The following is a 26,906-nucleotide window of genomic DNA, read 5'->3' as shown; positions in this document are numbered from 1 at the left end:
CAGAGGCAGCTGCTGTGGCCTTTGCCTCACCAGTGTCGCTCTCCTCTAGGTGCTTGGGTACCCTCTGGAAAAACAAACACCCTGCCCACCGTGTCTTTAGGTTGTGGAGCATTTAGTGAGTGAGCTGGAAGCAGCCTGGGCTGCAAACCCTCCAGACAGAAAGGATGTATGTAAGTGCAATCCAGTAAGACCCAAACTGGCATCATAAACCAGCAAGAGGTGGTGAGGGGAAGAAGCCCTCAGGTCTCAGGGGAGGTGGCTGGTGGGTGGGTGGGCTGCAGAGGAGCCAGGACTGGCCCCCAAGCAGCTGCTCTGCTCCTCGGGCTCAGCCAAGGTGCTGCCCGGGGAAGGTGCCATCTGGCTCAGCAGAGCTGGTGCTGGTGGGAGCTGAGGGGGCTGGGGCAGCCACTCCAGCCGTTCCTCTGCTGAAGCCAGTGCTGCTGCAAAGCTGACTGGAGGATTTCTCCTGGCATCCCAGCGAGGGGCTGGATCCAGGCTGGAAGACATGGGAGGAACAGATGCCAGCAAGCCTGGCTGCCCTTGGACACCTCGGACCCGCAAATGCTGCAGCACCACTTGAGGGGAGCTGAGCTGATTATCTGTACGACCCCTCAGGAAAACAAACCCCCTTAGCTGGCTCCATGTGCTGAGCTAATAGATATTTATAAGAATTCATTGCATTTGTCACCATCTCTCTGTGCTGGAGGTGTGAAAATGGGGGAGAAGGGGGAAAACCCTCCTCCCAGCTTATAGCTCATGTTGGAGGAAACCTTTGCCTCATGTCTGCCCGTGTCACACACAGCTCCAGCCACTGTGAAGTCCGGGTGGGGACACAGACACATGAAAAAAACCCACCATAAATGGTTTGAGAGAATCTTTCAGACTGATGCTCCGAGCACTGGAGCCAGGTGGGACCAGGACTGTCCAACCTGTTCATGCTGGGCAGGGTCTTCAGCAGGAGCATGAAAAGAAGAGCTTTAGCAAACATGTTTGTTGGTGCTTTTGATTTTGCCTCTGAGGGTGTTCCTGTACCTCAGGGCACTCCTTGTGCCCTAAACACCGAATTGCAGGACAAAGAGCCTCAGGTGGGGATCTGGCTGGGGGGCTTTCCCTTTGTTTTCTTTGTTATCCCCCTTTTAAAATTGCTCTCCCAGTGCCATGCAGCCAAAGCCAGAGGAGAACCCCACATCTCCCAGCTTTCCCACTCCTGTGCCCAAGCCCTGGACAATGCTTCCTCCTATGGGCTGTTGGGTTAATGTTCAGCACTAAAGACAGGGAGCTGCTGCTGCACTCACAGCTGAGTTCTACCATGCCTTAAAGATCAAAGAAAATTATCAACTTCGTGCTGCAAAGGCTGAATCTGGAGCCTTGTTTTCCATAGCACTGACCCTCTCTGCAAGCCTGGGCACAGGAGATGGTAAAGAACATGGAGCTTCACCTCACCCAAGCCTGAATCACCCTTTTCACACCAAAAATTAGCTCCCTCCCTCAGGTGAAGCCACTTTAGAGCTGTTTTACAAGTGGATTTCACTAGAACTGGGAAAAATTCCCAAGCAATCCAGGGAAAACACGGGAGCCTTTGTTCCCTGGCATCTCCCCCTTCCTGCCCTTGTGCTTCCATGGGAAGCCCAGTAGCAGCAATGGTCCTGCCACCAGCAGGGCAGGTCACTCAGGTTTTGCCCTCACATCACCTGCCTGAAGCACCCTCAGCTTCAGTTGTTTAGCTTCAATTACTGCCCAAAATGATGCCATGGAGATGCTTGGCAACCTGCAAACCAGCTGCCCGAGAAGCTCCCCACCAATAATGACCATGTTTAATCTTTTCTGGTAAAAAAAAAAAAAAAAAAAAGCCAAAGTGGTTTTGAAACATGGGGCAGGGACCTCTTGGGCCCTTGCAAACAAGACAGTGGGGTCACTGTTTGCAGACCAAGCAGCTTCTCCAAGCTCCCACTGACATCCCTGAGCTGCTCTGGCTCTGGTTTTAACTCCTGTGGTGCAATGTTCTGCTGCTCTTCTGGCCATAGCCCAAGATGTGGGTCCTCATCAGTCTCCCAGATCATTCCAGGGGTGAATAAAGTCCTCCAGGCTCCAAGCATCCCATGTCTTAGCTGTAGGAGGCACCAACTTCCAGAAAAGTTGTGTCAAGGAGCTGACCCACCCCCACGTGGCTTCCCCTGACTCTCAGGAGCATGTTTGGCTCCATCAGGGTTACATTAATGCCAGGTTAAGGACTGGCTGGGTTCTCCCAGCAGAAGACAGCTGCTGCTGTGTGGGTAAGGTGGCATCTGCTCGCAGATGGCTGGTGAAAGCATCCCTGAGGCAGGAGCTGTCTGGAGGAATAGGAAGTTCAGCTTTAGATCCCGCTGGTTTGCAGCAGGGTCTGGAAGGGGCAGGCCTGCCAGAAGGTCCCTGTGTGCTTCCCTCCCTGCTGCTGCCCCTGGGAATTCCAGCTGGTGAGCAGCTCATCCGCCAAGAAGATACTGCACCAGCAGGAGGTTGGTGTCCCATCCCATGTACGAGCCTGGACTCAGTCTGGGCGAGCACCCAGGGCATCACCTGCCACCGAGGGTGCTCAGCACTGCCCCAGGGCAGAGCAGGAAAGTGCTGCGGGTTGGGAGGAAGGGAGACACCAGGCAGATTCCTCCCAGGTCCCCATCAGGACACCCAGTTAAGTCTTGCCAGTCATGGGAGACATGTAGGACCTAGGAGTGTGTCTTCTAAGATGGTCCAGAGATGGGTAAATGCCTCCCTGTTGCTCTTTGGTCACTGCTGCCAGTACTGGAGCTAAATCAGGAGGAAAGGGAAGACAGTGAGGGTCTGAATGGGAAATATGCCACCAGGTGGGTGACAGCTGGTCAGCTGCCCAGCTGGGCAGCACCCTCTAGTGGGATCTCCACCGTGGCCAGCCCTCCACAAACATCCCCCTAAAAACACACATGATGGGGATGTGCAGCCCTTGCACCCAGGGGTCCACTCAAGAGCTCCCCCAGGTCTGCTCACACTGAGGGGTGAAGGTCTACGTTGGCATCAGGTCCTTGTCCAGAGAGGTAAGGGACAGCAGTGGTGGTGTTAAATGGGTTGGTCTATGGATCACACAAGTTCCTTGAGTCCCTCCTCTGCCTCTGCTCTCCCTGAGGTGGTGACTGGAGCCAGAAGTTCCACCCCAGAAAACAGAGGTGCAGCATTCCTAGATCCCAAACACAGCTGCTTGCCACGAAGGCTGGGAAGGGGGAGGGAAGGAGGAAGAAATCAGCTTGCTTGTTGCTTGAGCTCTGACACGGTGCCTTGCTTTGTCTTCATGCTGAGGAAAGCCAGCAGACCTAGAGACAACCAAGCACCTCGATGTGCCAGGAGATGAGGAGCGTGTTGGCAGAGCGAGAGAGTCTCCATAAAAAATGCAAGAGGAGCAGAGGGGTGGAAAGAGCAGAGGAGATGAAACTCATGGAGTTATCTGGGGCATGGAAGAAAACCATCAGCCCAGAAAAAATGCAAGAGGAGGTGAAAACAGTGGGGAAAAACAAGGTTTATGATTTATTAATCGCACTGTTTTATGTTTAAATAGCATCGTTCTGCTGAGATGGAGGGACACGAGCACGCCTGCCTGCAGGGGGTCACCAGAGTTCATCCTAGAAGGAAATTCTTCACTCTGAGGGTGCAGAGACCCTGGCCCAGGTTGCCCAGGGAAGCTGTGGCTGCCCCATCCCTGGCAGTGTTGAAGGGCAGGTTGGATGGGGCTTGGAGCAGCCTGGGCTGCTGGGAGGTGTCCCTGCCCATGCAGAGGTGGGACTGGATGGTCTTGAAGGTCCCTCCCAACCCGAACCATTCAAAGTCCTCACAGTCTTGCAGCTTCATGGGACAAGGAAGCAATGAAAACTCAGGTCCAAATTCTCCCAGGAGGTCCAGGACACATCAGGAATTGAATTCCCCCTCTGGTGTAGCAGGACAGGTCCCTCCTGGCTGAGGGACAGGACCAAGGATGCTGCAGCATCTTGCAGGGCCCTGTTAGCTCATTTGTTCCCGCTGGTTCAGGGCAGCAGGCCTGTGCTGGGGGGTGTATCCAGCTGGGGGCTCCAGCAGGACCTGGATTCTGGTTCATTCTAAAGTGTGTCCCAAGGTGTTGCAGGGAAGCAGCACGAGGCTTCCTTCATGCTGAAAGCTGAATTATGCATCATGATTAAGCCTCATGCTTAATGGGGGCACAAGCTGAGCCATTAGCATCCTGCCCATCTCCTAAACCTCTCCTGAGCCCCTTTGCTCAAGGAGGAGGAGTTGGGAGCCAGCACCTGGCCAGAGACTGGACCTCACTTGTCTGCTCAGCTCTTTGGCTCTCTTCAGGGAACCGAAGAGGAACCAGGGGCAGTTTTCCCTGGTTTGCCCTGGGTCCCAGCCCACCCCCCTGCAGCTGCTCTGCTGCACCTGCAGCCTTTGCCCCGGGGGTTTCCTGCCCTGACCTCAGACCAGCTTTGCTCAGGTCCTTCAGGCTTCCTGTTTTTCTCTCTCAGCTTTCATTTCACCAGCAGCCCCATTTCCTGCCCTGAGGCTTCTCACCACCCGGATCCCACAGTTTACCCCAGCAGGACGTGCCAGGTAAAAAGCCTTTGAGCTCCACTAACCCTGACTGCTGGGGTGGGGGGGGGGAGGATGCAGGGGCACCTCTGACAACATCTCAGGAAAGGTTCACCAAGGCCTGTGAGCCTTGCAGGTTGTCTCCAAGGCACGGCAGGGGGGGAGCAGGCAGCGTTTCCATTGCATTCATGGAAAGGGTTCTGCTTTCTGCAGGGACTTGCTGGGGAGCAGTGGGACCTCGGCCACGGGGGCTGCCCAGCCTTCCCAGTGCCTGCTGCCCAAGGGCTGTTATAAATGACTTATAAAGCTAAAAATATACATTCAAATAACTATGAATTATTTAAGAGCAATAGCGATGGGCGGGGGTTGGGGGGTCTGTGCAGGGAAGGCTGAGAAGCTGGCAGGGAAGGGGAAGCCAGGAGAGCCCAGTGAGGGGCTGCACCCCCAGGGCTGCCATGGGGGCAGAGGCAGGGCAGCAGTTACTGGCTTGTTTGGTTTGGCTTTTTTAGGTGACTTTTTAGAAAAGATTTTTAATTTATTTTCTTTTTTTGGGCACAGCCACGCTAGAAAAAGTTTAAATCATTGGGGGGGTGACGTCAGGTTGAAGTGTGTGTGGGGGGGAGCTGAAAGCCCCCCAGGGGGGAGGGAGCTGAGCCCCATCACCGGGGGGGGAGCTGAGCCCCATCACCCCGGGGGGGGAGCTGAGCCCCATCACCCGGGGGGGGAGCTGAGCCCCATCACTTTGGGGCAGGAACTGCTGAAGGTTTTGCTTCCGTTCCTTGCAGAGCACCCAGTTTCAATAACAATGAATTTCACTTTGCAAACCTTCAAGGTGCCTGTTACAAATGCTGCTGTTTTCCTCCAGCTCTGTGCAGTTATTTATCCTCCAGTGCCTACTCAAATATTTGCATTAGATGTAACTTTCCAGCCGCAGCCTCTTTGCTTCTCCCCTCCCGCCCAGAGGCTGCCCTGGAGCTGCTGGTTGTTCCCACCTGGTGTAGGGACACGGGCTGTCAGCTCCTCCCTGGCCGTGCTGGGGGTGACCTACGGGGCACAAACACCTCCAGGAGTCCTCCCTCTGACCAGCAAACAGAGAACTTTCCATTAGGAAAACTGGATTTTGAAAAAAACCCACAACAACCAAAAAAGCAGTTTGGGTTGACCTGAACTAGGGAATCTCAGAACCTCAGAGTGAATCATGTTGCTCCTTCCAGCCCAGCACTGAGCTGAGCTTGCTGGAGCTTTCTGGAGGCTGCACTTGGCCACCACCCTTGGTGGACCCAATGGCAGGATCCACCTGCAGCACCTGAGCCCCGTGGTGCTCAGAGCATCACTTTTAAGGAAGCAGCTGGGAGAGGTCCTCTTGGCAAGGTTCCTTTCTTACTGCACTTCCCTCCTCTGTAAAGTGTTTACCCTGCTCCTCTTGCAAAATGTCCTGGGATCATCTCTCCAGCCCGTTCGTGTCCCACAGGAGGTGACAGTGGGTGTCAGTGGGAGGCACAGGCAGCTGCCACCTGCAGGTATCACCATGGCTTCTCTTTGGAGCTCGCTGGAAAAAGACCTCTTCAATCCACAGAAGAAGAGGCTGCTGGAAAGTGTTCGTGTCTGGAAGGCAGGGAAGAAGAAGATGTCCATCCTCTGCCTCGTGGGTGAGAACCCTGGGGCCTGGGGGACAGGTTGAGTTGCAGTTTCTTGCAAAGGGAGGTTTCTTGCAGTTCTAGTCAAAGAGTTTGGTCTCTGGTGGCTCTTTACCTAACCCGGGAGAAGAGACAGGAGCACTCCTTGGAATGCTGCGTTTTAAGGTGAAGTGAAGGAGATCTCAATCCAGAGAGAGGAGCTGTGCCACATCCATGTGATGTGTCAAGAGCTGGCAACAAAAGCCCAGGTTCCCTCTTGAGTGTCAGATGCCCTGGAGCTGGCTGGAGAGAGCTGGGGTCTGCAGGGCTGCTCCCTCCAGCAGTGCAAGGTCGTTGGTTCTCACCATGTGCACCAGACCTGTCATTAGAGGTCAGCAACAACCCGTTCTAACGGGCACAGCCTCACAGCTCCTCCCCTGCCTCCGGGGGAAGTTTCCACAGCACCCAGACACTGCAGGGTCCAAAGGTGCAAGTTCTTCAGGAAATGTCCCATCTGCTTTGGTCTGTGCTTCTCTGGTGCCTCCACCACTCCTGGGTTGTTGTTAGGGTCGATTTTTTTGACAAATTATCAGGGAAAATACTTTCCTGCCAATGAACTTCCAGACAGTGTGGTCACCTGCTACAGGGTTAATTTCTGAGCCACAGTGTGTGACCCAAATGATGGGCTTCAACTCCCTCTGTACTCAATGGAGGGCAGGAGGAAAATCTCCAAGGGATGAGGCAGCACCAGTAACTCCAAAGGATGATGATGCTACCCTGTAAGTAGCATCTAAAATCCCTGAAATTGTCCATGTCAGCTTTCTGGAGATACCTAGCTCATGTGGGAGATCAGCATTGTGATAACCAGAATGATGTTCAGGGAGCTTCTCCAGATGAGCCAGAAGGTGACTGTCCTCTCACTCTCACCTGTCGTGCACTGGCCTAACAATCATGCTGTGGGTTGTTGGTTTTTTTCCCTGTCCCTCTCCCTCAGTGGACACCTCCAGGCCAACGAAGCCCTTTCTGGTGAAGGTCAAGGCAGACCGAGGAGAGCAGCACAAGGTGACTGACAGGTGGCCTTTAGCAGAGCTGAAGCTGGTGGATGGCAAGACTCTCAGCCAGGTAGGAGGAATTTTCCTTCTGTGACAAAGGGCAGAGCTGATGATGGGGGAGAGAGGTGAATATGAAGCTGGAGAGACACAAGCCAGGATCCATAGGGGGCTTTGGGTCCTCTGGAGCTCAGTCCATGTGTGTGATTTCTAGCACAGGACTGACCAGCCTGGATGACACCACTTTTGAGGAAACAACCACCATTAAAAAAAAAAAAAAGTAAAATCAAAGAACAATTGACTCTTTTTGCTTGGAAAAGACCCTTAAGATCACTGAGTCCAGCCATTAACCCAACTCTACCAAGTCCAGTGCTAAACCTTGTCCCTCAGCACCACATCTACATGGCTTTGAAACACCTCCAGGGATGGTGATTCAAACATCTCCCTGGGCAGCCTGTTCCGCTGCTTGGTAACTCTTTAAGTGAAGAAGTTTCTCCTTCTATCCAGCCTAAACCTCCCCTGGCACCACTTGGGGCCATTTCCTCTTGTTCTATTCCTTGTTAGGTGGGAGAAGAGACCAACCCCCCTCTCCCTACACCCTCCTCCCAGGTAGAAGCCCTTTGCTTTCTCTCCAAGCTGTTTCCTAGAGCACAGCGAGCTGAGGTCCTCCTGGGATGGTTCCTCCACCCTACACCAGGGCTTTTGATCTTCTCCCTTCCCCCTTCTCATCCAGGGAGATGCTCAGGATGCCAAGTGGTTTCATCCCCCTCTCAGAGAGATGCCATCAGGTTGGCCCTGCATCTGAGCAAGGTGAGCAGGGAGTGAGTGGCCACTGCCTGGACACAACTTCCATCAAATCAGTGAGCAAACCTCCTCATCCCTTAGCAGAGGAGCTCCTGAAGCTCTTGGCAGCAGCCGTGCAGGAGATGGGCAGCCAAGCACCACTCTTGTCAGGCCTCCAGCATTTGCAGACCACGTTGCCAGGCCCATCTGTCGGTCCATGTTGTCAAAGCTTCTCCACAGACATTTGCTCGGGGTATTTAAAGATTAAACAGAGGCATTTACTGAAAGAGGGATTACAGGGAGCTGGAGTCAGCCTGAGCCTTCGTGCTTTTAGGGCGACATTAAGGTTTTTGGGAATGCCCCTAGAGAGAAGACATTCCCTGTCTGCCACCAGGGCTGGCAGAGCCCCCTTCAGGTGTTAGAACGAGCTGTTTATGAAGGTTCCGGGGACTCTGCAAGGAGCCTGGCTGCTGCAAGCAGAGAGGAGGGAGGCAAGAGGACACCTTCCCAGGTCTGCACCCAGGAGGAGTACAGGACATCTGCACAGCAGGTCTGGAAGCAGATCACAGCTGCAGGCTTGCAGGACATCTTGATCCACTGCTGAGACTGAACTGGTATCTCCTTGCCTCATGTTTCCCTGCACAGGGGAGCAGGCTGCCATCCTGCCCAGGCTTGGTGCTGGAGCTGAGCCTGGCTCCAGCACACCTGCCAAACTGTGGCTCCTCAGGAGTCAGGATTTGAGGATACTTCCAGGATTTTCAGTCTTTCCCCCCCTCATTTGCCACCCCAAGGAGACAAACTGCTCATGCTCTGTCTTGGACCCCACACTAGTGGGAGGCAGAGGATTTGGTTGCCCTGATGGCTAAAGCCTTCTCGTGCCTCCCAGCCTGGGCTCCTGCCTCACTGTCCCTGTTCTTGCTGGTGCTGTGGCTTTAGGTTAGACAGCTCTTCTCTTTTGCAGGTGTATTTTTAGGTTGCAGTCACCTCCCCTGTTAACCCTCCTTCTGGCAGGGTGAACAGACTGACCTCGTGGTGTCCTCCTCTGTACTGACTTCTCCCTTCCCTCCATCAGGCCTGGAACCCTCTTCCTCGCCTCTTCCAGCCTGAATTTGACTTTCCTGACCACAGGCAGCCAGGATTGTCCATGTCATTCCTAAAATGGGATCTAGTCACCAGCTGCAGCTGCTGCAGGAGGTCCTCAGGTGGAGGCTGAGGCAGGAGGCTGCGGCCAGGAGGTGTTGGCATCTCTGAGTCCCACCATGGAGACTGGGTTGTGCAATCCTGCTTCTGGGCTTTGTTTCTGGGTTGTTTTTTTTTGGGTTTTCCCAGTTCTTTAATGAAGAGAGGTTGGAGATTTCAGGTGGGATGAGGTTCTGCAGCAGGAGGCAGGGTGGGTGCTGAGCTTACCCCATACTCTTCACTCCAGTTGGTTGCAGCTTTCTCATTCAGCACATCGTTACCCTGCAGAGCTCTGGGTGCTGGAGGTGCCAACACTGAACAAGTTTAAAAAAACCCTTAGAGGAGATGAGGGACAGCAGGTCCTTTAAGGGCTGTTAAAGGCAGAGCTGTGGATGTGTGTCTCAGTGAGCTGCTGGGGGTGGCAGGGGATCCTGAAGGCAAAATAACCCTGGGCTTGCCCTTTGAATGCTTGGTCTCCCAAGCATCTGACACTGGCCTCTGTCAAAATTCGTCCCTGTTCCTTCCCCAAACCAAGAGGGGGGGATTTATAGATCAGGATGCTGGGACTGGTTGGTTCTTTGGATGCTATGGGTGTCCTGGTGTCCACTTCTAGGATCAGAATTGCTGTGCATCCTTTTCTTCCCAGTGCCCCGTGCCAGTCTCCATTCACAACGTGGCTTCCTGCAGCCACCAAAGACCCCAAAGCCTGGAGCTGCAGCCTCCAGCAGCACCTCCCTCCTGCACCCAGGAGGTGTTCCTCACCTGATGCACGAGGTGTTTCCACATCAGCACCTGCCACTAAAACCTGCTGCAAACCTGTGCTGAGGGCACCTGGTGTGGCAAGGGGCAGATAATCCACCTGCTAATGAGGTGCAACCTTCTAGGCCAGCCTGGATTTTGATCTGCAGCTCGAGAAGGTTTACAAGTGGACAGCTGGCAGCTTTGATGAGAAGAAAGCCTTCATCAGGTGCTTGTGGAAGCTGAACCACCGGTTCCTTGCCAGCTCTGTCACCTTTGTCAACGTCCCCTCCTATGCAGCAGAAGGTAACCAGTGTCCTTGTCAGCCTGGGAGTGGTTTGGGCTCTTGGCACCTTCGCTGTCCCTGCTTTAGGGACAGGAGGTGAATAAACTTCAGAGGGTGAATGTGGATGATGGGAGAGGCTGAGGTGGGCACCAGGGAGAGGGAAGCAGGAGGATCCACCTTGTGTGTCTTGGATCTGATGCATCTGCTGAGCCTCACCATGGGGATGCAGTGCCAGGCCGGGGAGAGTAGAGATGACCAGTTGATCTGATCTCCAGAGATGCTGCCTGTGCTCTGGGCTGGGGAAGGTGAGCAGTGCAGGGTTGGTGGCTGGGCTGCCTGGTGACACTGCCCAGCACCACAGCAAGAAGTACAGAGATTTGAGGGCAGGAAAATCTCTTTCTGCCCGTCACATGCCTGTCAGTACATCTGAGCAGAAGCAGCCCTCTCCATCTCTGGAATTTGTCTCAGCTTTGTAGAGCAAATGCATCAACATGTCCCAACACACAATCCTAGAGAGATGAGCAAGAAAAACCACAACAAGAGCTCAAATTCAATTGCAATCATCCCTTTCATCCCTCTTACAAAGCTGACCCTTTGTCCCATCCACCTCCTTCTTTGCTCCATCCCATGATCCTTTTCCAACTGACCAGCAGCCTGAGACCACTGGACTCAAGTCACTTGGACTCAATGGAACCCCTGGGGCTAATATTGGTGGGGTTAACAAAATAACTAGAAGACTTTGGCCATCTCCACATCTTCTCCTGTCCATGCAGGGAGACAAAGGCCCCAAGAAGACAGGAAAGACATGTCAGGGCCAGAGAGCCCTGAGGAGCTCAGCAGGTACCAGGAGATGACACCAAAGGAAGCTGCTGACCTGTTGAAGCTGATGGAGGAGTATGAGCCCCTCGTCAGCAACGCTGTGGCCTTCACAGAGCAGCTGAGCAATGATCTCCAGGTGCTGGATGAGGTAAGGTGACCCAACTGAGGAGAAGGTGCCAGGCATGTAGGAGCACTGGATGGAGTCTCCGGGTATCAGCAGCTCTTTCATTTGCTGTGAGCACTTGATCTGGAAGTCATCTGGGTGTTGTGCTCCTTCAGCTCAGAAGGCATCTCACCTGCAAGTCAGGAGGACACTGCTGCTCCCCTCTCCAGGGTCAGTGTTTGTCCTGCTGTGACCAAACCTGTCTCTGCTGAGCCTTCTGCCCCTAGATGTTGTCTTGAGTGCCCCAGGGACAGATGAAGCCCACTGCTGGTTTTGCAAAGGAATAAACCAAACCAATGGCACAGGTGCAGCTGCAGGGAAGGACACAGAGCCCGTGTTGGACATGTGGCTGTGAGGGGTTACAGCTTCTGGGGCAGCACAGGGGTGGGCAAAGGGAAGGGGGGCTGAGGGGCTGGCTGAGGGAGGCAGGTGGCACCAGGGAGCTCCAGGAGCTCCTTCACACTGTGCAGAAAGTCTCAGTGTCCCACACAGTGGGAATTAGGACTGTCTTGTCTGTAGGCACCAGTGCAGGAGGAAGAACATCCTAAAACATATGAGAAACCACAAACTCTGAATCCAGCCTCCTTCAGCTCCAGTGTGTGCTGTATTCCCAACTGCTGTCTATATATGACTCATTACACTTGGAAACTTAGTTCATCTGGAAGACAAACTCCTGAGGTCTGCTCCTGCTTGCTCCTGGCAAGTCCTCCAGGCACTTTGTGACTGTTCCCCAGCTGTAAAATACCCTGGAGAGCAACTAATAAATCTCCATTAAGTTCTTTGAGATGAAAGGCCCCGAATACATTATTTTAATGCCCTCTAATGACTAAATGTCACTTATTGCTAATCCAAATTAATTAATGAGATGTTTCTACTTCTCAGGTTTAATCTGGGGATATCAAGTGTTATTAATCCCAGGGAGGCAGACTAGCACATGCATACATTGAAATGTTTTTTCCTCCCATCCCAGTGGTAACACCTTGTCCTCCTCTTCCCATCCTGATGTAGCCCAGCTGCTCTGGGCACTGCTCCACAGCCAGCCAGGCCTGCTCTGCTGCTGGGGAAGGAAGCATGGCCAGGACACCTGGAGGGCTGATCTTCACATTGATATTCCAGCACTTGCAGGGTCCCAGCACCTGCTGGGGGGCTCCTGGCAGTTCTGTGCCACCTCCAGCAGGAGAGCTACTGCCTTCCCTTCCCAGTGATGCTCTGCAGAGCCCTTCCCACCAGCTGTTGCCCTGCTGGTGTCACTGGTGATGCTTTGCTCCAGCCAACCCTCCCTGGGTCCGTGAAGCCCTAATGAGACAATCTGAAGGGGTGGTGGTGACCAGCTGGTGGGAGGTTGATGGCTGTAATTCAGGAACATTTAATAAATGTGAAGCTCCCTGGTGTGGGCTGGAAATCAGCAGTCTGGGAGAGGGGCTGTTTGCTGCAGCTCATCTTTATCCCAACAGCCATCCAGGTGGAAAAAGAAAGTCCTTACACAGGGACTGCAGATGGAACCTGGGCCACTGGGAGGTGTCCCTGCCCATGGCAGGGGGTTGGAACTATGTGGTCTTTGATGTCCTTTCCAAACCAGACCAGTCTGAGATTCTCTGATGACTCTATGCCCAGCATCTACTCTGCTTTCAGACACATTTCTAGTTTGGAGCACAGAGGTCCAGGCCACAGTTACCTACCTTGGGTTGACAAGACTTTACTTCTCTTCCTCCCAGCACATCCCACCCATGAGCAGAGCCTGGAGCACTTTGGGGGGTGCAGGTGCTTCTGTTCTTCTTCATTTGCTGGAAAAGATGTTGGATAATTGAAACATCAGAAAAGACCAGCTTCTTTCAAAGTGTTATTCATGGAGAGAAAGCCTGGGAGCCTCCCAGGCCGGAGGCTGTTGATTGTTTTCTTTGCTATCCTGCTTGGTACAGAGGCCCTGAAAACAAAAACATTCCCCCTTGGAGGCAGCTGGTGTCCAGTGGAGCTTGTCAGCAGCCCTCAGCACCTGCTGGTTTCTCTACCACCTGTCAAAACAAGCACCTGAGACCTCCCTAGACAAACCCTGCCTGCAGTTCCTGTCATGGAGACACAGACACGTGTGTCCCACATGATTCAGCTGTTTATGAATTCCAGTGCTGGAGCAGCTCAGGTGGTGCCCCCCGGGCTGCAGTGGCAGTGCCTGGAGCTGAGCTGAAGGTGCAGTGATGGGCACCTGGCATGGCCAGGGTCTGCACAAGTGCCTGAGAGCCAGGCAGAAGCAGGCAGTGCTGCAAGGCTGGCACAGCTCCTTGCAGACAGTGTGGGATGGAACCATGGGATTGTTTTGGTTGGAAAAGACATGTAAGATCACCCAGTCCAACCATTACCCCAGCCCTGCCAAGGCCACCACTGCCCATGTCCCTCAGCACCACATCTACACAGCTTTGAAATCCTTCCAGGGATGGGGACTCCACCCCTGCCCTGGATAGCTTGGGCCAGGGCCTGACAGCCCTTTCCAGGAAGAAATTGTTCCCAAGATCCAACCTAAACCTCCCCTGGCACAACCTGAGAACCATTCCTCGTTTTGTTCCTTGGGAGAAGAGACCAACCCTGCCTTGCTCCAACCTCCTTTCAGGGAGTTGCAGAGAGTAACAAGGTGTCTCCTGGAGGACCCAGATCCTCAGGGAACTTCCCCAGAGTGGGGATGGAGGGTTGGAGACTCCCTGCAGTGCCCACTTGGAGCTTTCCTAGTACACAGAGGAACAAGTGGGGGGCAGAAGCCAGCAGGGCTTGGTATCCCCTCCAAGCCTACAAAGACAGTATCATGGTGGGATTTGCCCAGTGACTCCACAGTATCCTCTTTGCTGTGGCAGATGAAGCTCCTGAGAGAAATCACCTTGCTCAGGGCAGGGTTTTGTTCTGACCTGGCACTCGTGACCTGCAGGTGGTTCCTGATATCTAACCAAGTTCAGAGATTGACCCTGTGCAGATGGTGATGCAGGACAGCTGCAATTCAAGCAGCATCTTGCATTTTGTCAGGACAGGGTCTCTGCTTTGACTTGGGAGGGTGAAGGTCTGGATATTTGACTCTGAGATGGTGATCAGTCCCTGCTGAAGCCCTCTGCTTCTCCATTTCACAGGCCAACCTCAGAGCCATTATCTCCTCTGAGAAGCAGGTGACACAGCTGATGAACTCTATTGATGAGGCCCTGGCAGAGGTGGCCACAGTGGAGGAGACCTTGCAGACCTATGATGAGTCACTGGGAAGTGTGAAGCAGCAGATGGACCACATCCACCAGGAGAACTCCCTGCTACAGCGCATCGTCTCCAACAGGACAAGGCTGTCAGAGGAGCTCCTCTTCCTCACGGTACGTGGGCTGCAGACACAGACACCCTCAGCTGTGGAGTCTGTTAGAAGAGACCTTCCCGTGAGCCTTGAACACTCTGAGATGTCTGCCAAGGCTTCAGAGCTTGTCCAGCCTAGAAATGAGGGCCTTCGTGGTCTGGTTGCGTGCTGTAAGAGGTCTCCCTGGCACCTACAACCTGGCAGCTGAAGGTAGCACTTGGCTATTTCAAGCCAGCAGCCTTCTGGGTGGGATGAGAAGGTGGCCATGCTTGTACCTGTCCTCTTCTGGCTTTTTTTTTTTCAGACCAGCCTCAGTCTCAGCAGGGAACACTGTGATGTCCTGAGCCGGGCAGACCTTTCCAGCCCCGGTGGAGTAGAAGCCTGCAGTGCTGCAGCAGCAGCTTTGTCCAGCTGCATGGACACCCAGGTCCAGCCCGGTGAGTGGAGAGCAGAGCTCTGGGTCTGCAGATTGACCTGCTGAAGCCAGAGGGAACGTTCCCAGAAACTGGCTCTCACACTTGCTGGGAAGGGCAAAGTAGGAAGGGAACAGAAGCTGGGATGGGTCTGGGAAGCCCCAGCTCAGGGCAGATCTGCAAACACTGTTTCCCTGCAGCTCACCCAGAGCTGTGGGTCTGGGGAACCAGGCTTGCAAGGTCACCTTCCTCCTGGAGATGGTGCTGAAGCTTTCACAGGATGAATCATCAAGTTGTTTTGCTGGAAAAGACCTTTGAGATCATTGAGTCCAACCATTAACCCAACTGCATCGAGTCTGGTGCTAAACCATGTCCCTCAGGACCCCATCTAAAGGGCCTGTAAACACCTCCAGGGAAGGTGATCCACCCACCTCCCCGGGCAGCCTGTGCCAGGGTTTGATAACCCTGTCAGTGAAGAAGTTTCTTTGGGCAACCTGGTCTAGAAGGAGATATCCCCACCCATGGCAGGGGGGCTGGAATGAGGTGATCTTTAAGGTCCCTTCCAACCCAAACCAGTCCGTGACATTGTGATCTCAGAACTTGTTTCTTGAAGACCTCACCTACTTGCCAGGGTGCTGGGCAGCCCAGGCTGCTCCACACCAAGGTGCCTTCTCCTTTGTTTTCTCCTCAAGGCTACAGGAAAATGCAGTCTGTGGCTGAGCAGCTGATCATGTTTGAAAACCTCAAGCAGAACTTTGGAAACTCTTTCATCAGTCACATCACGAGCATCTTTGAGCTGCAGGTGAGCTTCCCTCTTCAGGTGGCAGCTCAAATCCTGGGAGATTTGAATCTTCTGGTCAAATAGCAGCAGTGGGAGGGGGGATGCCACCACGAGAGGGTTCTCTAGAAGCGTCTCCTCTGGTCTTTTCACATCTTCACCCTGGTATTGCCCCCAGGTGCTCTGCTCAGCCTTGCAGAAGAGACCCAGCACAGTTCTGTGTCCCTCAGGTTCCCCCCATGACACTCATTATTCCTCTGCTCTGGTTCAACAGTGCTTAAAAGTGCTGAATGTTTTTGCTTTAGATTTTCTTATTTTACCTGGAGGTGGTGGTGACTCTGCTGTTTCTGTTGCTTTAGGGTAATGCTCAGGTGCCTGCCCTCGACCAGTCCAAGCTCTCTGCACCCAGCCATGAGCTCCACCATGAAGAACTGGTGCCCTTCATCCCACTCATGTCCTGGCTGAGGAACACCAGCCCAGTTCTGTTTGATGATCTGCCCAAGGTAGGGCTGAAATCCTCAACAAAGGTTGCAAACCATCCACCAGGAACAGACCTGCCAAACTGGTTAATTCGTGGTGAGAGCTTGGTTACACCAAACCCATAGACCCAGGAGCTTCCATCTCTTGGCCCTTCTAGGAGGGCATCTGGCAAACTCGGCCACATGGTGCTGGGGATTCTAAGGAAGAGGCATCTTAAAGTCCTTCTTGTTTTCATGGGGATGTTGTTGAGTAACCAGGCTGGTTCTTTTTATCTTACTGAGTCTTGGTTTCTGTTTTTCGTGCTGGTTTTTGCCTCTCCAAAGGTCTTGCACACCAAAACCTCTAGGTCCATTTCAGTTGCCATCCACTGACTTGTGTTTTAAGCAGGCAGCTGAAGAAAAAGCTGTGAAATGAGCACTGCTCAGGGAGAGATGAGAGCCACCAGCAACTTCTGTGTCTGTCTTGCCTTTGCAGGTCTATGCCCAGAACCTCAGCAGACTCTACAACCGAGAGATCAAAGCCTTCTTTGAACAAGCCAAAACCTTCTTGCTGGGAAGAAGAAAAGGAAGTGAGTGATTGCCAGAGATGACTTTGGTACTGGGATTTATATGCAAGTAGGGAACACAATGATCCTCCTCTGTCACAGGTGAATCCCCCACACTTTGTGCCATCAAGTTACTGTTCCCTCCATGGTCTGGCTCTGCTCCTGGCAGCCTGTGATGAAGCTGACCCAGCTTTACACCAGGAGGTGTTGGTGGGAGCCTTGGCTCCAAGTGTCATCCAGTTTTGTTGAGCTGCTTCTCGTAACTGTGGCTCTGATCCACCTTCCCTTCCCAGGATTCAGGAACAATGTCTGGCAGGGCTGAAATGGTGTCCTGAGGAGCTGTAAGAGAGGGCCATGGGACTGCTTGGCTAACAGTCCATATTTCATGCAAGCAGAGTTGGTCACAGACTCCTCCAGCACTCTTCTCCTTGTAGAGATGGCTCCAAGCCTGTCCCTGAGGACACGAGTGTATTCATAGCAGTATTTGGGAGATCAGGATGATTTCATGGTGAGTGATGGGCTGTGATGTCCCAAGGTGATCACTTCACCAGAAATTGCTGCATCTGACACAAAATATTCCAGTCAGGGGTTTCTGAAGATAAAAAGAGAAACTGATCTGTCTCCTCTGGAAGTTTTTCGATTGGGCAGGAATCACATTTTCCCCTCAGCAAAACAAAGCTGTGTAAGGGAAGGTCAATGCCAGCTTGGCCCAGCTTGAATGTCAAGAACCTCCCTGCACGGTGTGTTTGGTCTACCAGAGGGTGACCCCGGCTGCCTCCAGCTCTGCACCTGCTGCTTCACTGGTCTCCAGACCCCAGGGCCAGAGGGTGAAGCCTACAGAGGGGAACAGGGCCAGAGGATCCTGCTGAAGGGCTCAGCCTCCCTGGCTGTGCTGGCCCCACAGCCATGGCCATGCCAATAGCCCATGTCCAGCTCACCCAACTGCCCCGGTGTTTGCCCATCCTTCATCTTCTGGGGTGAAGTCCATGTTCTTGTGGGGTACAAGGGGCTGTTGGGTAGCCTGGGCCATGGGCAGCTGGAGGGATCTACCCTGAGGATCCCACCATGGCACACGATTCCCACTGCTGTTGCCCTCCAGAGCTCTTTTCCTCAAAGTTGGCCATGAAGGGAAGGGTGAATATCTGAGTGTCTTTCAAAAATTTATCCCCTTTGAGGGAGAAGACAGTAGAGACTCACCTACTAATCCTTAATTAGCATGTTCCTTTTGGAAATGTTGCTGGAAACAGAGAAACCAAACACCTCCAGAAAATATTGTTGCAGTCACCAGAAACCTGGTTTTCCATGCCAGGATGATTTGCCAATCTAAAGAGCCAAGAGAGGGGGAAAAACAGAGATGGAAATCCCTCTGCTGGTTCCAGCAAAAAAAAAAAAAAGGAGCAACACAGTAAAAAGGATCAAAAAAGAATTCGTGTAGAGAAAGTCAACAGGACATTTTTAGTCTCCTTGTAATATACACCCAAGGTGACAGGCAATTAAATCGGGGACATGCTGAGAAGTGGTGATAGGAAATTATTTGTGCACAGGGCTGTGAAGCTGCTGTACCTGTTGATGGTGGAGGACCCAGGAAACATACAGTGAGCAGGTAACAGGCAAAGAAAACAAGGCAGTAACAATGATCCCAGGATAACAGTGAGATAAGGACTGGCTGGAAAGGCCAGCACTCCCCAGAACTGTCTCCCATGGGGCTGTCACAAATACATGTTGTCACCCTGGCTGTCCTCCTTCCTCCTTGGAGGTGCCAGGAGCACTCCATGTTGGCTCTGGGGTACCCCCCATCCTTGGAACACTTCAGCAGCCCCCACTGCTGTGGTCAGGACACCATGGAGGATGCCAACCTCCAAGGAGGTAGTGATGGCACCTGGTGAGGGTGTCTTGGCCCAGCTGGAGGCCCCTGAGCAGAGCACAGCACCATTCCCCTGCCTCCTTTCCAGCTCAGAGATGTGGGGCCAGGGGAAAAGCTCTCCCAGGGCTGCCACCACAGCTGGAAATAAAACACTGGGACAAGACACAGCCAGTTCTCCAGGGCTGGCTGGCTTTTGCCATCCCCACCCTGCCACACAGACAGAGCTGGGTCTGGTCCCAATGGATATGCCCACCCTGGTTGGGAGAAGGGCTGTACTCACCAGCAGAGCCATCCCTGTAATGAGGTTTTCTAGTCAGGACCAGTTTGCTTCCAATCTCCAGCTCTTTTATGCTTCACCCATGCAGAGAAGGGCTCAAGGCACAGCTCCTGCACCCAGCCCAGCAGGGAGGGATGTGTCCTCTGCCTCACCTGCCACAGAAGGTAAAACAGTTCATAAAAAAGGCAATTTTCCTCTCCTGCAGCCCCCTCCTCCCCCCCGGACACAGCGTGTCCCAGGGAAACGTGCTCTCTCTTGCTTAAAAATAGGAATTCCTGATAAGAGGTAATGAAGGTGCTGGCAGCCAGCAACCTGGGGAATGAGCAGCAGGGAAGCAAACCCCAGCCTCTGGTTTGTAAGATAATAATGATCCAGCAGCATTTCCTGAGGAAGGACAATTGCTTTTATTTAAGCAGAGGGAAATAACAAAGATGATGTGTAGGATAAAGGGGTCATGGCTCCTATTTGCAAATGTCTGATGGGCTCTGAGCAAGGGACTTGAATTCTGCTGGGGGCTAGAAGATAAATACACCCCAGTTTGTCTCCTCCCTGAGCTCAGGGTCTGCTCAGAAAGCCAATTAAGACGGGACATTGCAGGGCAGGAGTGGCTGTTAAAGAGGCCCTTTGTGAAAATGGACTTGTTAAATAAACCAGAAGGCAAGGTCAGGCAGGTGTTGCAGCCACTGGCCTGATCCCTGCCTGGGAAAGGTGAAAGCAGTGGTTTCCTCTCAGGACTTGGTCTGTCCCTAATGCCTCCCTGAGTCCCATAAAATGGGAAGAATTCAAATCCCTGCAGAAAATCCAACATCTCTGGAGCCCATCACAGTGCTGGAAGGACAACTTGATGGCTACCAGGCTGTTCCCACATGGTTGAGTCACCTGAAGGTGTCTGCCCATTCCTGGTGTTGCTCCCATGGCCAGGATGAGATCCCAGAATCCCAGACTGGTTTGGGTTGGAAGGGACCTTCAAGATCAGAGAGTCCCAAACCCCCCTGCCATGGGCAGGGATGCCTCCTACTGGACCAGGTTGCTCCAAGCCCCATCCAACCTGGTCTTGGACACTTGAGATGAGTTTTTGCCAAATGCTTCATTCCCCAGGGTGAGAAGAGGTCTGGGACAGGTAGGAAGCCCCAGGCTTGGTTTGGGATGCTCTGTCCATCACTCATTGAGAAGTAAAGCGAAGGTACAGCCACCAGGTCACTGCAGAGCACCACGGGTGATGGGGGAATTTTTAGAAAGTTGAATCCACAGAGGTCCTGCCAGCCATGCTGTGGAAAAGCACCTTCCCTGGGGCTTGTGGTGGGGCTGGTGCTGAGCTTTTCTTGGCTGAAGGACAGACTGCAGGGTCAGCAGCAGCCTGGGGGTGCATGGACATGTCCTTCTGCTGAAGGAGCTTGGCAGCAACAGGCCCTGGAAGCCAGCACAGGCTCCTGGGGACCTTCAGGAACTCCTGCTGAAACATTTTCTGCAAAACTGGCTGTTTTGCAAGGGAAGGTTTGGCTTTGATGAAGTTCTGCAGGAACATCACCCAAGGTTTTTCCTGACGTTTCACCTGCTCAGCTGCTCTGAGGGGTGAGCTGCTGCATGGATGAGAGCCCAGGCTGCAAGGACACTTGCCTGCTAACATCCTTCATCCCTGCTTCCAAATATCCCACCTCACTCCAGCTCTCCATGCCTCTTCCTTTCTCCTGGCAGTGAATTTTTAGGGTTGATTCCCCTGTCCTTGTAAAAGATTATTTATGTCAAGTGCTTCAAAATACACTACCTGGTGATTTATTGCCTGGTTCCAGCATGAGGGGAGAGTTTAGGAGGCAGAACTCAGGCTGTTTCTAATTAATTGTGAGCCAATAATTTAGTCCTTAAGTCTCATTTCCCCATTCCCTTTTTCACACTAAAATTCACAGGCTGGTAACCTTCTGTTTCCAGTGGGACAAGATTTCTTTTGGCTGGTTTTCCCCTTTCCCAGCAAGGGAAATTATCCCCACCCACTGCACAGGATTAGGAAGCAGCTCATTAATTTCCAGGATGGTTTTGGCAAGGCCAAGGTCACAAGCTGGGCTGTCACCCCTCAACCTGCTCAGCACCTTGGGCACCTGACAAGTCCTTTCCAAGAGGAAAAGCCCCACCCAAGGTGGCTCAAAGAAGGATATTTCAGATGTTATGAGAAATGAGGAGCTGGCCTGACTCACCTGGAACCTCTGGGGGCAGGGGAAAACCACCAATTTTTAAGATTTTTCACACTGATTTCTTTCAGGGAGTGTAATAGTCTGGGTTTTTTCAATGCACATTTCAAAGAAATTTGTCAACTTTTCCACTTAAGCCAATTAAAACACTTTGGTAGAAACTGGTGAAGTTTAAGAAGCACATTCATTTCTGGGTGAACTTATAACATTTAAGGCTATTTAAAAAAAAAATCCAACCCGACCCACTGCCTGGATATTGTTTTATGCAATTTGCCACCACAAGTAAGCAACAACCACTTTTCCTAGGACTCTGCTGATTGCTGCTCTTATCAGCCAGGAGTTTTCACTCCCCAGTCCCCAGGAGTTAGTGTGAGGCACCAGGTAGCAAAGGGGCAAGGAGCAGGAACACTGAAATAAAGACTCATGAAAAAGAGATGAGCAGGTGAGAAGGCAGATTTACAACACGAGAACAAAACCTGCTTCCCCATCTCCGAGTCCTCCAGGAAAAGGCCAACTCACACATCAGATCAGACATAAAAAGAGACATTTAAGTCTGTTCAAATGATCAAAGGAGCCAGAGAGGCCAAGAGGGATGGAGATGTGTAACCACCTACCAACATCCTGTGCAGGTCTCCAGGAAAGCCTGAGGAAGCCCATGGGGAGCAGGCAGCAGCCTCGACGGAGTCTCCCTGGGGGCAGAGAAGGCCAGGAGGACACACTGGACAAAGGCCATGTCATCAAGGTGAGGAGCTGAGGTTGTCCAAAGGGTTCTCATGTCCCACGGAGGCTTTGGTCATCCTGCAGCCCCTCCCATGGTCCTTCCTCTGGTGCTGCATACCTGGAGCAGAAGCAGAGATGTTCTGCCCTGCTCAGCTGGCTTAGATGTCACCTCAGGTGGACACGGACATCTACTGTGGTGTCCTAAGGGTTTGAAAGAGGGGTTTTCTAAGAGGCTCAATGGTTTCTAAGCAGATGTTGGAGCAGGTGCTGGGAGAGCTGCAACCCCTGTGCACCTCAGAGCAGAAGTTCATCCAGAGGTTCTTCCAGCTGCACCAGGATGCTGCAGACCTGCGGGCGCTGGAGGCAAGTACAAGGACTAGGTCCTCTCCAGCCCCATTAGCCAGTCCTCCTTCCAGCTTGATCCCAGGCACCATGGGGTGGCTGGTTACCTCTCTGATACCTGAGCTCCTGTCCTCCAGCAATGGTCAGTGGTGTCAGAAGTGGGGGAGCTAAAGACCTCCTGGTGACAGAGTTGAGCTTAGTTGCTGAGCTCAGGAAAGTCACAGGGTGTCTAAGCATGAAACTCAGGCCTCCAATGTGAGGCAGCAGAAATGAAACTCAGGTGCCAGGTTTTCAGGGCAGGCAAATCACAATTTTCACCCCATTCTTTCTTCCAGGTGTCTGCCCCTAAGGGAGGAGAGAACCTGGTGCCTCCAGAGGACCCTCCTTGTGGCAAGGCTCGGAGCCAGTGCGTGGGGGATGAGCTGGGGATGAGCTGGAGCTGGCTGCTCTGGCTGGAGTGTCCTACAGGGACTGAGGGAGGGAGGGACTGTCACTCATGACCATCCTAATATCAACTGAGTGGTCTCAGGTTTTCATCCTGGGAAGGGAAAGCCCAGGAGACATCCTTGCTAGGTTCAGTGGAGAGTCTGAGCAGAGCTGCTGGTTCTGCCTCTCCCCCACACAGCAGCTCTGCTCCAGGGTGGAGCAGAAAGTGAGGTCTGTGTGTCATGGCAGACTCTGTTTTGATGGGGTGATATCCTTACTAGAAGGTCAGGAAGTGACAGGTACTGTTTCAACATCCTCCCAGAGATGGTGAGGAGATGAAGGCTGACCCAAGCACGAGCAGGCTCTGCTTCTCTAGCTTTGCTCTTGCTCTGCAGCTGCCCCTCCTCGTGTCATTGCTTACCTTTTGTTTTTTAAGACTGGAAGAAGCCACAACCCAGCTGCTGAGCGAGATCTTCAGCTGCCTGGAACCAGAGCTGAGAGGATTTCTAGATGTCTGCAATAAGGTCCACCCACTGGGCTGCTTGGAGGTCCTGGTTGCCTTGAGTGACTCCATCTTTGATATGTGGGGCTCTTCCTCAGCTCTCCCCTCATCCTTCCTCAGTACTGTCCTGGGCAACGTGCTGCTCATGGCCAAGAGCAGCTTCAACAAATATGTTGTGAGTATCAGTAGGAGCAAGACCAAGTAGACCTGAGTGATGTTTGACCTCCTCCAGAATCTTCTAAACCTCTACAATGGTCTTCACTGAAGGCAGTACTGGTTTATATCAGACAGGGATTTGGCTTCTTGGTCCAGACCCTCATTGCATCAGTGATTGTGCCTGTATGAGGGAGGTGGGACACAAACCTAAGTGCCACCTGTGCCTCCTCTTACTAAGATGGTCAAACCAGAGGTTTCCCCCATATTAGAGTACTGGGAGGCTGTGGGAGTGATGGCAGGATGCCTGATGGCTGGAGCCCAGCTCTCCTGTTCTGCTGCCACAGCAGGACATATTCCAGGACCAAGCAGCTTGGGAGGAGTGTGGGGGGTGTTGAGAGCCCACCAGAACTGGCCAAGGAACCCAAGTCCACCAAGGTCAAAGGAAGCCACACATAGACATCAACTCTGTGTCAAGACCTGGAGCAGTGAGTCTGCTCACAAAGCAGCCTGAGAAGTGCAAGAGGTGGCAGTGGTGAACACCTCTGGTCTGAGCAAAGAACCTGCCTAGCTTGGGAGACCAGGCACAGCAGCTCCCAGAGAGCAGCTAAAGTGGCTGCACATCCAGCCTCGGAGAAGGAAGGTCACGTATCTTCCCACAGAAGAGGATGCAGATGGAGGCAGCCTCAGTGCTCTACAGAGTGAGGCTGGGGCCCCAGGTCTGAGGGAGACGTGTCTTGTGTGTCATTGCCAGGAGACCTTGTGCAAAGAGATTGAGGAGGTGAAGATGCCCAGCAAGATGAGAGGTGGGATCCTGCCCTCCGTGAGCCGCTTCCAGGAGTTTGTCACCTTCTCAGAGCAGCTGGTCAGGACAGCTCAGCGCAGGGGGGAGCTGGACAAAGCCCACCTCAGGCTGGCCAGCAGTGTCTTCAGCAGCAGTGAGTACACAGGCTGGAGGCATCAGACAGGCAGATGTGTAGCTGCAGCTTCAGGAGTTACCAGCAAGCAGCTGAGCCACCAGAGCAGGGGCTGGGTAGGCTCCTGGCCTCCTGGGCACCACCTGGGGCTCAGGCTCCTTCACTGAGCAAGAGCCTGGGAGCATCAGACCAACTCAGGGAGTGTGACATGCTGGGTTGATGGCATCTGCCACACCAGGATGGTCCCAGCAGCACAGGGCTGAGACACACACGCTCAGCTTTGAGCCTGATGTCAACCTGTCCTCTGGAGGGGTAGCTCCTCACTACAGGGCAGACCCTTCCTCTTACAAGCTCAGAGGCTTTGGGAGCAGCTGCAGCCAAAAAGCAACTGCTCCCCAGTACTCCAAGACTTGTTCCTTTCTCTTAAGTCAACAGTCTGTCTTCTGCAAACCTGAAGGTGAACACAGATATGGTCATGATGGAGAATTTCCACCACATTCATTGCTTCCTGTGCCAAAAGGAGATTCACTGCCTGGATGGCAAGAAGAGAGAAGCCAAGCAAAGGTACAGTGAGCACATGGAGAAATATGTCATCAAGTACCTGGGCCAGCCCCTGGAGAAGCTCCATGTGAGTATAGGATGAACAAACCCTTGTCTGGGTCTCTCTCTCCCCCATGGTAGGGGGGTTGGGACTGGGTGGTCTTCAGGGTCACTCCCTGGTTCTATGATTCTATCCGTGTGTTGTCACACCCCCATGTTCTCACATCTCCTCTGACCACTTGCTGGGGGCTTCCCCACACACAACCCAGCCCCAGAAGAGCAGGTTCAGGGGGTCAGGTGCTGGTACCAGCTCTGCAGCTCAGCCTCCAGGACCCCCTGCCCCATCGTGTGCCTGTGTCTGGCAGATCCAGCTCCTTCCTGCACGGCTGCCTGCACTGATGGGCCCAGCAGAGCTTCAGGCTTCCCCAGCAGCTGCTTGGTAACTGAGCTGAGAGCATCTGCCTCTGCTAACTCAAAGAGACATCCCCCTCCCTCCCACAGGCCACGGCTGCTCCCAAGACCCATCCTTGCTCTGCTCCTGCTCTCCTCACTGGCCTGAAATGTCTCACAGCCCGAGCTCAGCTTGAATTATTTACAGGGCCTGTAGCTTTCAATTTGTTCCAGCCTTTGATGTCAAACAGCTTGTAGGTTTGACTGAAAGAGTGGCCTGGTTATCTCGTGCCACCCCCAGCTCCGCGTTAGTGGCTTCCAGCCTCTCCTTGGTGAGGGGAGGTATCAGTTCCTTGCTCACGACAAAGCAAAGGGAGCAGCACGTGAGGGTATGGAGACTGACTTCTGCCCAGGGATTTCCAGAGTCCTGGTGTGGCCTTCCCTGGCAGGAGATGTAGCTCTTCAGCTGTCAGCACAATTCTCCACCAGCAAGACGAGTTGCAAAGGGGCCTGAATAATGCAGGAGCCCATTTCTGGTTCTGAAAACAGCTTAGATATTTAAGAACCTCTTTCCCTCTGATGATCCTTTAGCTTTAGGGTACATTTCCATAGCAAAGTTACAGCAGAAGCACCCAAGACAGGAGGTGATGGGTGCTATGAACAGGAGAGGAGGCAGTAGGTCAAAAAACTAGAGTTACCCATGATAAGAGGTGTTGCTAAACTGGAGCAAGGCCAGGGGAGTGCCACCAGTATGGTGAGGAGAGGCTGAAGGACTTGGTCAGCCTGGGGAAGAATATTTCAGGGGTACCCAGTAGCCACCTTCCCAAGAAGACTGTGTGAGAAAGCATGACCAGGAGGTTGCAGCTGGGTAGAAGGAAAAAAATGACTCTTAAGAAGAATAAAGCACTGAAACAGTCTGTCCAGGGAGGCTGCAGATTCTCCATCCTTGAAGGTGTTGAAGCAGGGAGGGAGGAAAACTGATAACATTCCCTATGCTCAGCTTTCCTGGAGGATAAATAACCTCCAGTACTTCATCTCCACTAACTGGGCACGGGAAGGGACCCAAGGAGAGCAGCCAGGTCTCAGCACTGATGCAGAAGACCCATCAGTGAAGGTCTCCTTCCCTTTCCAGCACTTCTTTGAGGGGGTGAAAGCCCGGCTGGCTCAAGGGGTGAGAGAGGAGGACATCAGCTTCCAGCTGGCCTACAGCAAGCAGGAGCTGAGGAAGGTCATAGAGAAATACCCTGGCAAGGAAGTAAGAAGAGCCCTCGAGACCCTCTACAGGAAAATCCACAAGTACCTCTCCCCAGAGGAAAACCTTTTGCCGGTAACTGGGGCGTGAGCTGGGTGGGACACACTGATCTCCTGGGGTTTCAGGGCTGCAAAGCAGGGGGTCTTCTGCTGATGGCCAAGCCTTTCCTCTGGCTTGTCCTGCTTTAGTGCTCCTTGCCATTCCCCACAGCAGCCCCGTGCAGCTGGCACGGGCTGATGACCTGCCTCTCCCCAGGTGGTCTGGCACGCTGTGGAGCAGGAGTTCATACAGCAGTACCAGGAGTTTGAGGCTCTGATCCAGCGCTGTTACGCAGGGGCAGGGATTGCCCTAGACTTCACCATGGAGGACCTGCTGAGCTACTTCAACTCCATCACTCTGTCCAACATGTAGCAGCAACAGCCTCTGGCAGTCTGTGGGGAGCAGCTCAGGAACCCTTGCTTGCAGCTGCACCTTCAAGGAGCTAAAGTTAAAACCCTTCCCAAGCTGAAGTTTGACTTGTGGAGGTTTAACCCTCAACTTCCTGCTAAAGCTCCATGCTCAAGTGCCTCCCACTTCTCAGTCTTGGGCACAATCTCCCTTGGGAGAGCAGACT

General features: G+C 53.1%; 1 protein-coding gene across 1 annotated transcript; it reads left to right on the top strand.

Moving 5' to 3' along the window:
* Positions 1-6,094: 6,094 nt before the first annotated feature.
* LOC127389587 (exocyst complex component 1-like) lies at positions 6,095-26,704 on the top strand. Its single transcript, XM_051630236.1, has 17 exons — positions 6,095-6,215; positions 7,177-7,304; positions 10,078-10,237; positions 10,991-11,184; positions 14,307-14,534; positions 14,817-14,949; positions 15,618-15,727; positions 16,063-16,206; positions 16,658-16,751; positions 21,681-21,793; positions 22,024-22,134; positions 22,449-22,519; positions 22,976-23,216; positions 23,949-24,132; positions 24,540-24,739; positions 26,174-26,368; positions 26,549-26,704. The coding sequence occupies exons 1-17, from the start codon at positions 6,095-6,097 to the stop codon at positions 26,702-26,704; spliced, it is 2,583 nt and encodes an 860-aa protein (XP_051486196.1).
* The last annotated feature ends 202 nt before the right edge of the window (positions 26,705-26,906 follow it).

The sequence above is a fragment of the Apus apus genome, chromosome 12 (genome assembly GCF_020740795.1).
Source record: "Apus apus isolate bApuApu2 chromosome 12, bApuApu2.pri.cur, whole genome shotgun sequence".
NCBI lineage: Eukaryota > Metazoa > Chordata > Aves > Apodiformes > Apodidae > Apus > Apus apus.
This window is presented reverse-complemented; position numbering and strand designations above follow the sequence as displayed.